The sequence below is a fragment of the Oncorhynchus mykiss genome, chromosome 15, assembly GCF_057628025.1.
Source record: "Oncorhynchus mykiss isolate SJ-2025 chromosome 15, ASM5762802v1, whole genome shotgun sequence".
NCBI classification, from domain to species: Eukaryota; Metazoa; Chordata; class Actinopteri; order Salmoniformes; family Salmonidae; genus Oncorhynchus; species Oncorhynchus mykiss.
The window spans coordinates 22,739,323-22,753,843 of record NC_143036.1 but is presented as its reverse complement, the minus strand read 5'-3'; the positions used below and the strand labels follow the sequence as shown (position 1 = coordinate 22,753,843).

Genomic DNA, 14,521 nt, shown 5'->3' with positions numbered 1-14,521 from the left:
TTAATTATATTTTTATTCCTGCGTTTTGTGTCGCGCCTGCAGGGTTGAAATATGCTTCTCTTTGTTTATGGCGCTATCCTAAGATAATAGCATCGTTTGCTTTCGCCGAAAAGCATTTTTGAAATCTGACATGTTGGCTGGATTCACAATAAGTGTAGCTTTAATTTTTTATCTTGCATGTGTGATTTCATGAAAGTATGATTTTATAGTAATTTATTTGAATTTGGCACTCTGCATTTTCTCTGGCTTTTATCCCAGAGATGTTAAAACTCTTTTCAACCACTACACAAATTTCTTGTTAACAAACCATAGTTTGGCAAGTCGGTTAGGACATCTACTTTGTGCATGACACAAGTAAATTTTCCAACAATTGTTTGCAGACAGATTATTTCACTGTATCACAATACCAGTGGGTTAGAAATGTACATACACTAAGTTGACTGTGCCTTTAACCGGCTTGGAAAATTCCAGAAAATTATGTAATGTCTTTAGAAGCTTCTGATAGGCTAACTGACATCATTTGAGTCAATTGGAGGTGTACCTGTGGATGTATTTCAAGGCCTACCTTCAAACCCAGTGCCTCTTTGCTTGACATCATGGGAAAATCAAAAGAAATCAGCCAAGACCTCAGGAAAAAACCTTGTAGACCTCTGCAAGTCTGGCTCATCCGTGGGAGCAATTTACAAATGCCTGAAGGGACCACGTTCATCTGTAAAAATAATAGTACGCAAGTATAAACACCATGGGACCACGTAGCCGTCATACCACTCAGGAAGGAGACGCTTTCTGTCTCCTATAGATTAACATTATTTGGTGCGAAAAGTGCAAATCTATCCCAGAACAACAGCAAAGGACATTATGAAAATGCTGGAGAAAACTGGTACAAAATGTCTTTATCCACAGTAAAACGAGTCCTATATTGACATAAAATGAAAGGCTGCTCAGCAAGGAAGAAGCCACTGCTCCAAAACCACCATAAAAAAGCCAGACTGCGCATGGGGACAAAGAGTGTACTTTTTGGAGAATGTCGTCTGGTCTGATGAAACAAAAATAGAACTGTTTGGCCATGATGACCATCGTTGTGTTTGGAGGAAAAATGGGGAGGCTTGCAAGCCGAAGAACACCATCCCAACCGTGAAGCATGGGGGGGGGGGGGGTGGCAGCATCATGTTGTGGGGGTGCTTTGCTGCAGAAGGGACTGGTGCATTTCACAAAATAGATGGCATCATGAGGAAGGGAAATTATGTGGATATATTGAAGCAACATCTCAAGACATCAGTCAGGAAGTTAAAGCTTGGAAGCATACTTCCAAAGTTGTGGCAAAATGGCTTAAGGACAAAGTCAAGGTATTGGGAGTGGCCGTCACAAAGCCTCAATCCTATAGAAAATGTATGGGCAGAACTGAAAAAGCGTGTATGAGCAAGGAGGCCTACAAACCTGACTCATTTACACCAGCTCTGTCAGGAGGAATGGATGAGATGGATGAGAGAAATACAAGCTGAAATAAATCACTCAACTATTATTCTGACATTTCACATTCTTCAAATAAAATGGTTATCCTAACTGATCTAAATCAGGGAATTTTTACTTGGATTAAATGTCAGGGATTGGGAAAAACTGAGTTTAAATGTATTTGGCTAAGGTGTATGTAAACTTCCGACTTCAACTGTAGGTATTTGTAGTCAGAACCGTCCAGAGTGGTGATGCTTGTCGGGCGAGCGGGTGCGGGCAGCAATCGGTTGAAGAGCATGAATTTAGTTTTACTAGCATTTAAGAGCAGTTGGAGGACACCGAAGGAGTGTTGTATGGCATTGAAGATCGTTTGGAGGTTAGTTAACACAGTGTCTAAAGAAGGGCCAGATGTATACAGAATGATGTCGTCTGCGTGGAGGTGGATCAGAGAATCACCAGCAGCAAGAGTGACATCGTTGATATTTACAGAGAAAAGTCGGCCGGAGAATTGAACCCTGTGGCAACTCCATAGAGACTGCCAGAGGTCCGGACAACAGGCCCTCCGATTTGACACACTGAACTCTATCAGAGAAGTAGTTGGTGAACCAGGCGAGGCAGTCATTTGAGAAACCAAGGCTATTGAGTCTCCCGATAAGAATACCTTGATTGACAGCGTCGAAAGCCTTGGCCAGGTTGATGAAGACTGCTGCACAGTACTGTCTTTTGTCAATGGTGGTTATGATATCGTTTAGGACCTTGAGCGTGGCTGATGTGCACCCATGACCAGCTCGAAAACCAGATTGCATAGTGGAGAAGGTACAGTGGGATTGTAAATGGTCGGTGATCTGTTTGTTAACTTGGTTTCGAAGACTTTAGAAAGGCAGGGCAGGATGGATATACAGTGATGGGGAAAAAAGTATTTGATCCCCTGCTGATTTTGTATGTTTGCCCATCAATGCAAATCAATTCATAACATTTTTGACATGGGTTTTTCTGGATTTTTTTGTTGTTATTCTGTCTCTCACTGTTCAAATAAACCTACCATTAAAGTTATAGACTGATCATTTCTTTGTCAGTGGGCAAATGTACAAAATCAGCAGGGGATCAAATACTTTTCCCCCTCACTGTAGGTCTGTAACAGTTTGGGTCTAGAGTGTCTCCCCCTTTGAAGAGGGGGATGACCACGGCAGCTTTCCAATCTTTAAGGGATCTCAGACGATACGAAAGAGAGGTTGAACAGGTTAGTAATAGGGGTTGCAACAATTTTGGCAGATCATTTTAGAAAGAGAGGGTGCAGATTGCCTAATCCAGCTGATTTGTAGGGGTCCAGATTTTGTAGCTCTTTCAGAAGATCTGGATTTGGGTGAAGGAGAAGCGGGGGGCTTGGGCAAGTAGCTGCGGGGGTGCAGAGCTGTTGGCCGGGGTAGGGGTAGCCAAGTGGAAAACATGGCCAGCCATAGAAGAAATGCTTAATAAAATTCTCGATTATCGTAGATGTATCGGTTGTGACAGTGTTTCCTAACCTCAGTGCAGTGGGCTGCTGGAAGAGGAGGTGCTCTTATTCACCATGAACTTTACAGTGTCCCAGAACTTTTTGGAATTAGTGCTACAGGATGCAAATTTGTTTGAAAAAGCTAGCCTTTGTTTTCCTAACTGACTGTGTAGATTGGTTTTTGACTTCCCTGAAAAGTTTTGTGGGGGCTATTTGATGCTAATTCAGTATGCCACAGGATGTTTTATGCTGGTCAAGGGCAGTCAAGTCTGGAGTGAACCAAGGGCTACATCGGTTTTAGTTCTACAAAATTTTAACGGGGCATGCTTATTTAATATGGTGAGAAAAGCACTTTTAAAGAACAACTAGGCATCCTCTACTGACGGAATGAGGTCAATGTCCTTCCAGGATACCCAGGCCAGGTCGATTAGAAAGGCCTACTTGCTGAAGTGTTTTAGGGAGCGTGACAGTGATGAGGGGTGGTCATTTGACCGCGGACCCATTACGGACGCAGGCAATGAGGCAGTGATTGCTGAGATCAGTGATGCAGAGGTGTATTTAGAGGGCAAATTGGTCAGGATGAAATCTATGAGGGTGCCCATGTTTACGGATTTAGGGTTGTAGCTGGTAGGTTCCTTGATAATTTGTGTGAGATTGAGGGCATCTAGTTTAGAATGTAGGACGGCCGGGGTGTTAAGCATATCCCAGTTTAGGCCACCTAACAGTATGAACTCTGATGATAGATGGGGGGCAATCAATTCACATATGGTGCCCAGGGCACAGCTGGGGGCTGAGGGGGGTCTAACAAGCAGCAACAGTGAGAGACTTATTTCTGGAAAGGTGGATTTTTAAAAGTAGAAGCTCAAACTGTTTGGGCACAGACCTGGATAGTATGACAGAACTCTGCAGGCTCTCTCTGCAGTAGATTGCAACTCCTTTGGTAGTTCTATCTTGACGGAAAACTAATTGCAAAGGCAGGCAAATCCAGTTCAGAAAGTTAAACAAGCATAGCGAGTAGCTACCGAATGTCATGTTCGGTGAGTGCGGACATTTACAAGCGAAAGTGAACGAGAGAAATTGGGCAAATCAACTAAGTTGAAGCATGCTTTTCTGAAGGAAGAGCAGCATGTGTACATGGAGGAGAGAAGAACAGAGGAGGGGGAAAAAAATGCTAGTAGGAAGCACAAGGAAAAGATGGCAACTCATCCAGAGCCCTGACTTCAGTCGGAAAGCCATCATCCCCTCATGTGCACCACACAACAGAGACTCGCCGATAGATATAGAACACTATGGACTCACCAGCTCACTTTCTCCCATTGTGCTATTTACAAACAAACACGTGACTGGCTCAACTGTTCTGGGGAACTATGGAAACTGCATGATTTAAAATAAATGTGACAGGTAAAATGAAGAACGCAATCTGCTTTATCTCCTAAGTTCACTGCAGGTAATAACTTAAAAGTAGCTACAAATATTCACATTTATAGAAAAACGTCAAAGTAATAGTTGACGATATTGAAGGTATTGAAAAACCATCCCGTGGCTTTTTCCAAATACCCCACACGGTATACCGCCCACGCCTAACGCACAGCCAGACAGACCACAGACACAGCCAAGAACTATCAGCACCCTTAGCTATTGTATTCTATACCACATACAACCAAGACAATAGTAACCTGCCTGTATGTGTAGCCTAAGACTACATAATATAGCCTAATTCTGCTAGCACCATGGACAGAATCACAACGAAGGCTAAACTAAGCCTGGGTTAAGTGTGTGCTGCAATGCTAAAGGCAGCGCTACCGTGTTTAAGCATCTTGGACAGTGACACACAACCTTGATGTAAGGTTAATCCAGGGATAACAAAAAACTCATCTATGAGGATTTAATTTTGACAACAACCAATCATATTCACAAAGAGTACTATTTGTCTGATCTAATGCAGGCCTTGAACATGGCCTTATGATTCGTTCTGCACATAAAAAAGGGTAAGGCCAACCCCCTTGTTTGATCATGGATATGCGGTCCATTCTCTTGGGACCAATTTCCAATCAACAATATACACTGTAGGACAAGGGGGTACATGGCCTATGGAATGCAAAACAAACAATTGAGATCAATTTAAAGGACCAGCTCATATTACTGAAAGGATAGGCTTATGGAGCACAGCGGGCCTGACTACTAACCACTAGGAACATTGTGCTGGAGTTCACAATTCCCACTGCAGCCAGGCATGGAGAGGGAGTGCTCAACAGAGAAACAAACATTCACTGTTTAACATAACAATAGGAGGGAGAGAGAGGGTGGGGCTGTGAGAAGTGCTACTGTATTGCATGATGCAGTGTATTCTGCCGGAGAGCTGATGTGTTGTTAAAATGGATAGTTCACGCTACAGCCTGATTCTAAAATGTATTAAAAGTTCTCCTCATCAATGTACACACAATACCCCATGACAAAGCAAAAACAGGTTGTCATTTTTGCAAATGTATGCAAAATTAAAAACAACGGTACCTTATTTACATAAGTATTCAGACCCTTTGCTAGGAGACTCGAAATTGAGCTCAGGTGCATCATGTTTCCATTGATCATCCTTGACATGTTTCTACAACTTCATTGGAGTCCACCTGTGGTAAATTCAATTGATTGGACATGATCTTGAAAAGCACACACCTGTCTATATAAAAAGGTCCCACAGTTGACATGTCAGAGCAAAAATCAAGCCATGAGGTCAAAGGAAGTGTCCACAGAGCTCCGAGACAGGATTGTGTCGAGGCACAGATCTGGGGAAGGGTACCAAAAAATGTCTACAGCATTAAAAGGTCCCCAAGAACACAGTGGCCTCCATCATTCTTAAATGGAAGTTTGGAACCACCAAGACTCTTCCTAGAGCTGGCCGCCTGGCCAAACAGAGCAATCAGGAGAGAAGGGCCTTGTTCAGGGAGGTGAGCAAGAACCCAATGGGCTCTCTGACAGAGCTCTAGAGTTCCTCTGTGGAGATGGGAGAACCTTCCAGAAGGACAACCATCTCTGCAGCACTCCACCAATCAGGCCTTTATGGTAGAGTGGCCAGACGGAAGCCACTCCTCAGTAAAAGGCACATGACAGCCCGCTTGGAGTTTGCCTAAACAAAATTCTCTGGTATGTTGAAACCAAGATTGAAATCTTTGGTCTGAATGCCAAGCGTAAACATCCGGAGGAAACCTGGCAACATCCCTACAGTGAAACATGGTGGTGGCAGCGTCATGAGGTGGGGATGTTTTTCAGTGGCAGGGACTGGGAGACTAATCAGGAACGAGGACAGGTGAACGAAGCAAAGTACAGAGAAATCCTTGATGAAAACCGTCTCCAGAGCGCTCAGGACCTCATCAGACTGGGGTGAAGGTTAATCTGCCAACAAGACAATGAATCTAAACACACAGCAAAGACAATGCAGGAGTGGCTTCGGGACAAGTCTCTGAATGTCCTTGAATGGCCCAGCCAGAGCCTAGACTTGAACCCAATCAAACATTCCTGGAGAAACTTGAAAATAGCTGTGCAGCGACACTCCCCATCCAACCTGACAGAGCTTGAGAGGATCTGCAGAGAAGAATGGGAGAAACTCCCCAAATACAGGTGTGCCAAGCTTGTAGAGTCATACCCAAGAAGACTCAAGGCTGTAGTCGCTGCCAAAGGTCCTTCAACAAAGTACAGAATAAAGGGTCTGAATACTTATGTAAATGTGATTTCCGTTTTTTTTTTAAAGTATTTTCTAAAATTTGTAAAAAAAAAATTAAAAAAACAGTTTTTGCTTTGTCATTATGGGGTATCTTGATGGAGAAAAAACAATTTAATCAATTTTAGAATAAGGCTGTAAACGTAATACAATTTGGAAAAAGTCAAGGGATTTACTTTCCTGAAGGCACTGTATCCCCAGAAAACACTTGAGGTGAAGGATCAAATCGGTTTACTTTATGGAGGGAATGGAAAAATACAGCTGAGGAGAACCTATTTTGTCAAATTCTCCAAAAGAGTTATAGGAGGCAGGTAAGTTGCCCAGAATAAAGATTGACTGTAAGAGGGTGTTAGGTCATAAATCACGGCTAAAGAGCTTCGCGTTTGGCCGCTGGATGATCGTCCACTTTATAGCACACAAACTCCTGCTTTGTGCTTTCCTCCTTTCAGACCTGCTTCCTAGCTGCAGCTTTTCTCAATGCAAAGCCTAACATTACAAACTAGTAGCTACTCTTTCTGAATTGATCAGACTCAGTTTATAATGTATACTGAACTAAAATATAAAAACTCAACATGCAACAATTAAAGATTTTACTGAGTTACAGTTCATATAATGAAATGTACATAAATTAATTAGGCCCTAATCTATAGATTATGCAATGCAATCTGGTTATCTATACAGATATGCATCGGTTTGTCAGATATGCATCGGTTTGTCACAGATACCTTAAAAAAAAGTAGAGGTGTGGATCAGAAAACCAGTCAGTATCTGCTGTGACCACCTTTTGCCTCATGCAGCTCAACACTCCTTCATCGCACAGAGTTGATTAGGCTGTTGATCTCGTCACGCTATCTCTGTGCATTCAAATGGATTTATGCCTGCCCATACCATATCCGCCACCATGAGTCACTCTGTTCACAGCGTTGACATCAGCAAACCGCTCGCCCACACAACGCCATACATACGGTCTGCCATCTGCCCGGTACGGTTGAAACTGGGATTCATCCGTAAAGGAGGATAATTCGCCAGCGTTCCAGTGACCCTCAAAAGGAGAACATTTGCCCACTAAAGTCGGTTACAACACCAAACTGCAGTCAGGTCAAGACCCTGGTGAGGACAATGAACACACAGATAAGCTTCCCTGAGACGGTTTCTGACAGTTTGTGCAGAAATTCTTCAGTTGTGCAAACCCACAGTTTCATCAGCTGTCCAGGTGGCTGGTCTCAGACCATCACACAGTTGAAGAAGCTGGATGTGGAGGTCCTGGGTTGTGAGGGCGGGGGAGGTCCTGGGTTGGACGCATTGCCAAATTCTTTAAATCGACATTGGCGGCGGATTATGGTAGCGCAATTAACATTAAAGTCTCTGGCAACAGCTCTGGAGGACATTCCTGCAGTCGGCATGCGCACACTCTGTCAAAACTTGAGACATCTATGGCATTGTGTTGTGTGACAAAACTGCACATTTTAGAGTGGCCTTTTATTGTCCCCAGCACAAGATGCACCTGTATAATGATCATGCTGTTTAATCAGCTTCTTGATGTGCCACACCTGTCAGGTGGATGGATTACCTTGGCAAGGGAGAAATTCTCACTAACAGGGATGTAAACAAATGTGTGCAATTGAGAGAAATAAACATTTTGTGCAAATGGAACATTTCTTGGATCTTTTATTTCAGCTCATAAAACATGGGACCAACACTTTACATGTTGCGTTTATAGTTTTGTTCCGTATAGAAATACATTTTTCATCCAAGCCATGTTGGCACCAAATGTTCCTTGACCTGAACACCTCAATTACAATATAAAATTACTTTCTCTAGGGCTGTGTGGGAACTTTCATTGCTCCCTGGTTGCCCCCTCAATCTCATCCAAACCACGACCCACTCTGCAGGTAGCCCTGGGCCAGACAAGTGAGTGAGTGAGTGAGAGAAAGAGAGCGCCTAAGAGAGCTAAAGAGAGGAGGGGTGAAGTGTAATTCTGGTTTATTGGGTTATTTTATGGAGCCTTCTGCCTTTCTCTCCCCCGGGGTCTAGGTACTGTTGCTGACAGTGAGTAAACACACAACACCAACTGAGGAATTAAGTTAAGAACATAACTTATTTTAACTGCACAGGTGACTGACGATCCCTCTGGCTCTTTTACCGTGTCCCCTGATATTTCCCTCTCCGTTTGATTGATGTAACCCAACAAAATCTTGGCCTGAGGACCAGACTACAGTAGCCAAGCCTCTCAGGAGCAGGAAAAGAGATATGATGTCAGGCCGGGTCTAAGTGTATTAGGGCAGGCTATCCACTCAAAGTGCAGAACCTATTTGTCAATCCCCATAACAGCATCAAGGTTGAGAGGTAAGGACTCAACCTCTATGAATCTAATGCATGAGCTGCTGAGCATGGCATTATCCCTGGTATCTCCTGTCACACTTGTGAATGATCTCAATTCAGTCCAGGGCTCCAGACTAGCTAGCAGCAGCCTAAAGGCCAAGTCATTAGACAGGCAGGTTTGAGGCTGTGGATGCTTATGACTAGGTGACAAGAAGCATTGTGCTGGACAGAGAGGGCCAGAGGGAAATTCTAAAAGGCTTTAGGGGGAGGGTCACAACTCACAACACAAAATGGCTTGGGAAACCACTGGGTATTAATGAAAATAGCAAAAAGATGGAGACCAAATGGCCTACAGTCTCCTCTATTTTTGTCTTGTAAGTAAGTAGCCTTGGCTTGTGCGAGCCAGCACAACTTATAGGAGCAGGCACTCTCCTGTTTCTGTAGCTTGAGGGAACTTGATGTACAAGTACACCCCCGAGTGCCAAGCATTGCCGCATCGGGGAACGAACTTCCAACCTTTCAATCTCAGGGCAGACACATAACCACAAGGCCACCGAGTTGTAGTCTTGCATGACAAAATTATTTGTCTCCAAGGCTAGGTCACATGACTACATGATGTGTTATGACCATTATGTCATAGATTTCAAGGCTGTGACGATACCAGTATCGCAATATTTCTTCCATGGCAAAAGTGAAAACACGATGCAGATCAAACTCTTTGGTCCTTTAAAAACCTGCTGTATGTAAAATATTGTGTGCTATAACTTGGAAAATAAATAAATGTGACTCTGTATGAAACATAATTAACTTTGTTACCAACATTAGGGCTGTTTTCTAAAAAGTTAAACGAGCTTTGTGCTTTGTTTCCTTGCCACGATACTAATGAGTATAAAGGCTGAGAAGACATTAAATGATTAGCCACAATACTGTCCGGAGCCGGCCGTTACAACAGTTTCTTGAGTCATAATTGTACCCCACTGCCAAAACACATCCACACAAAAGGCCTCATTAGCAGTTAGATGCAATTACTTTTCCTAGGGGGAGCTGCAGTTAAATATGTCACAATTCAATCCATCACTGTATACAGGCCATAGACCTCCTACACCAGCTTTGCTAATCGTCCAGATCATCTCTAAAAGCCCTTTCCTCCAGACCACTCTTTCCTCCACGGGACCAGGGATTTGCTACATTGGTGTGAGAAGTGGGATGGCACTACCATGAGGCCATCTATCATATTGAACAGGTAAAATGAAGACATCCAAAGGAGCCTGTGGAAACTGGAAGTTGTGCCATTAACACAGCGCACAAGTAAACATAGCACCCTTATTGCACAACAAAACAATGACAGCCGATCGCCAATTTCAGCACCAGAACCTCTGAACTATGTGACACCCAGGTCACAGCTCATAAATTACAAGATTCAGCACACTTGTCCATTGGCAAACCGTCACACTGTTACCATGGTTGCTCCATGGAAATCAGTCTTAACAAAGTTGCAGTAGGAAAGATGCAAATGTCTCTAGCTACAAAGCAGAATGTTACATCAAATGATATTTACACTTACTCTACAGTGTCCACAATGCTGTGGACACTGCTGGTCCTTTTGGTGGTAGGAGGTGGAGATTTTTTACCCGACTTTTTGCGGCGCCGGTAAGAGTTCTGTCACTTGTATTTTCAATCTGTTGACAAATTGCATGTGATGCACAAAATATGTAAACAATAGCCAAATGTAGTCGACCTAAGCATGTTTCCTCGCAATCAGCTGGAAGTGTTTGCTGTTAGACTCGACCATATTGTGCAAGGGTTTGTCACCCGGGATTGGAATTGCATCCCTGTTGAAAATAAAAAACAGAAATGCAAACGACATACAAACCAGCATACTGAAGGTCTGGTTGATAACACTACTCTGTGGATATTTTGTCTCACATTCATACCTGCAAAAAGACGAACCACACAGACAACCTGTAAAGTATATTTTATTTAGCATTCTGGCTTGTAGAGGTCGTGAGAGGAAACTTTCCTTATCGAAACGCTCATTTCTGCCCTACATAGAATTCTAAGCAATTCAACGTCGTTGGGTCTTCAGGCTAATAATGTGTCAGAGTAGTGTGGGCTCTGTGCAGGAATGGTCTGAGTGACTGTTATTACTGAGTAATGTGGTGTTTACTGACTAATAGCAGTCACAATGGGGCTAGAGTTGTCTAATACTGCACTTTGTCTGAGTTAGAGCTCTTCAGAACGTCAAAGATGCGCTTGTGGCATGCGCAAGTGAATCATAACAGCTACGTTACAATTTAGCCAGATACAGTAGCTACTTATGGCAAATAAATGTTAACAAAGGGGCTCTTACCTTTCCATTTTCGCCGAAAGGCTCGTTGCAGTCACTGTCCATTCCTGAATTGGAAGATGTGAAGACTCCTTGGTCCCAGTCGGGGTACGGGTTGATAAAAGATCTTTCCTCCATCTCCGCTTCCGTAGCCGACACTAATTTCAATCTTTTGGACATGTTGTCTCCCATTTTAACGGCAACTCGTCAAGGCCAAAATGTATACGGACTCCCTGTTGGTAGACAGTAAAGCGCGTTTCAAAATGAGGAAATCTAATCTGAATAGATCTGCCTAGTTTAATATTGGCCTCTGTAGTGTGATATAAGAGATAAGTATTCTCATATAAAAGAAATAGGCTACATTTGGAGTCCAGACACCTGTGGAAAATCGATGCTACTAAACTAATGGTGGCTATGCCTTATCCATTCACCTTGGATAGCTAGTTTATGATAACGAATTTATTTTCAGAACTCAAATAGCAATAAAAGGCCGTTCCTGAATAAAAAGTTAAGTTAATCTGAATCAGCGCAAGTTTATAAGTTTACTTTATATAAAACATGTTAATTTACTATCAAATAATTTGCTAGACTTCTATAATGCATTTATAAAACTGGCGGAGAAGTATGTATATTGGCTAATGACAAACAAACACGTAAGATATGAAAGCCTGAATACATAGCCTAGGCCTACTTTAACAAATGCAACGTGATCACACGTTTGGTTACATATGACTTTATCCTAAATATAACAATGTCACAAGGTTTTGTATAACTGTCCGTTACTGCAGCAAGTACATTCTCAATGGACAAAATCAAACCCACAATTCGACACAAATAGCCTATTAATGAACATAAAAACGCGGCAGGCTCACCTATTTTTGATATCAAATAATGACCATGCAATTAATTTCGTTTGTCTTCAGCCGTTGCAAGCGCTTCATCGATGCAGGAGGATAGATGAACCACAGTCGTAGCAGCCTTCAAAGCATCCAGGATGATTTCAGCATTAACACATGAATGCAGTTTTGTGGTAGGCTCTCCTCATACATTTCAGTCCTGTAAAACGTTAAAAATTCTCGGAAATTAAAGCAGTTATTGAATACAGATAAAAGAATGTAAAATACTTTACTCTCTCAACGATATTAGTTCGCATCTTCTCTCATCATCATGTTCGGGATCCCGCTTTCGTAGTCGGTGAGAGAGGTTTTTAAATTCAGAAATCCTACTGGTTGACGAGCTATGGGAGGCTACGGGAGACAGCCCACCAGTCCTGCAATAAGCAGCTGTCTCGTGCCGATCTGGACCAAATTTGAGTCCTAGCCTCTGAGGAAACAGATGGTGTTTCTGCTGTGTACTGATTTGGCGCACGCACACAGATTATACTACCATAAACAAATCTATAAACACCCCTGTGTGCCTCCATCCCTTCCCTCGCTCTCCCTTCCCCTTAATTAATGGCTTTAGTTGTCCCCCACGATGAAATCGGGGAGGGGGATGTGGATTTGTCTCTGTTCCTCCGTTTGTACCTTAGTCACACGCGATATCTCTGACAGCACTGGGCCGATTTTGACGAAACTTGGTTGAATAATGGGCCTTACCATAGAGATCCGGCATTTACACTAATTTTCCCAGGGCGGGAGCTATAGTAATTAACTGGCATGTGTTAGTCACAAGCGATATCTCAATTGGTCCAAAGGGGGCGCTGCATCATTCGTGTGGGACAACATGTTTACTGTTGTTTTCATTGACAGGGGCACGTGATTCTGCTGAACAATGCAATCCTATTATCTTCTGCATCCTCTGTGCATTTCTCAGCCAAAATAAGTTACTTTGTTTAGTTTTTTGAATTAGACAAAAAGGAGCATGCTCAACTTTCTTGTGGGTCAGGTTATTTCCACAGATGAGTGCTTTGACAGACTATTATCTGGGAATAGTGGTGGTAAAATTACCCAATTGTCATACTTGAGTAAAAGTAAAGATACAGTAATAGAAAACGACTCAAGTAAAAGTGAAAGTCACCCAGTAAAATACTACTTGAGTATAAGTCTTAAGTCTTTGGTTTTAAATATACTTAAGTATCAAAAGTAAATGTAATTGCTAAAATATACTTAAATATCAAAAGTAAAAGAATACAACATTTCAAATCCCTTATATTAAGCAAACCAGACAGTATGATTTTCTTAAAAATATATATATATTTACAGTTAGCCAAGGGCACACTCCAACACTCAGAATTAATTTACAAATGAAGCATTTGTGTTTAGTGAATCCTCCAGATCAGATGCAGTAGGGATGACCAGAGATTTTTTCTTTAAGAGTATGAATTTGACAATTTTCCTGTCCCTCTAAGCATTCAAAATGTAACAAGTACATTTGGGTGTCAGGGAAAATGTATGGAGTAGAAAGTACATAATTTTCTTTAGGAATGTAGTGAAATGAAAGTTCTCAAATATGAATAGTAAAGTACAGATACCACAAAAAAATTACTTAACTAGTACTTTAAGTATTTTTACTTAAGTAATTTACACCACTGTCTGGGAGTAATACACCTCTTCTTTAGTTAGGTAGCCTATGTCATCACCAAAGCCATTGCAGAAAGGATAAACATAAAACAAATTAAACAAGTCTGAACACACGAAAGGCATTTGATTCCGCCATTTTTCATCTCGACTTGCCCTTATCTCTGCGCTAGTGCTTAATGAGCATGTTGATAACAGTGTGAAATACAATATTAGTACCTTCTATAAAAGCTATCAGTTAGTTTGTCCCTAGTTAAAAAGTATTATATTTTGCTTTGTTCCAGCTACCAGCTATTGTTTCTTCCCCCTTCATATACAGTGGGACAAAAAAGTATTTAGTCAGCCACCAATTGTGCAAGTTCTCCCACTTAAAAAGATGAGAGAGGGCTGTAATTTTCATCATAGGTACACTTCAACTATGACAGACAAAATGAGAAGAAAAAAAATCCAGAAAATCACATTGTAGGATTTTTAATGAATTTATTTGCAAATTATGGTGGAGAATAAGTATTTGGTCAATAACAAAAGTTTCTCTCAATACTTTGTTATATACCCTTTGTTGGCAATGACAGAGGTCAAACGTTTTCTGTAAGTCTTCACAAGGTTTTCACACACTGTTGCTGGTATTTTGGCCCATTCCTCCATGCAGATCTCTAGAGCAGTGATGTTTTGGGGCTGTTGCTGGGCAACACGGACTT

The 14,521-nt window shown here is 42.0% G+C and overlaps 1 protein-coding gene across 2 annotated transcripts in view; it reads right to left on the bottom strand.

Annotated features, from left to right (window-relative positions):
* Positions 1–13,046, bottom strand: part of lancl2 (LanC lantibiotic synthetase component C-like 2 (bacterial)) — a 62,719-nt gene extending 49,673 nt beyond the window's left edge. Inside the window, exons 1-3 of one of the 2 annotated variants that reach the window (XM_036944069.2) lie at positions 12,434–12,987; positions 12,177–12,282; positions 11,329–11,537 (exon numbers count right to left, since the gene is read on the bottom strand). In XM_036944069.2, coding sequence (XP_036799964.1) covers positions 11,329–11,496 — 168 coding nt within the window. In that variant the 5' untranslated portion in view covers positions 11,497–11,537; positions 12,177–12,282; positions 12,434–12,987. Of the gene's footprint in view, positions 1–11,328; positions 11,538–12,176 lie in introns of both variants that reach the window. The other variant, XM_036944067.2, reaches the window with a different exon arrangement.
* Between the last annotated feature and the right edge of the window lie 1,475 nt (positions 13,047–14,521).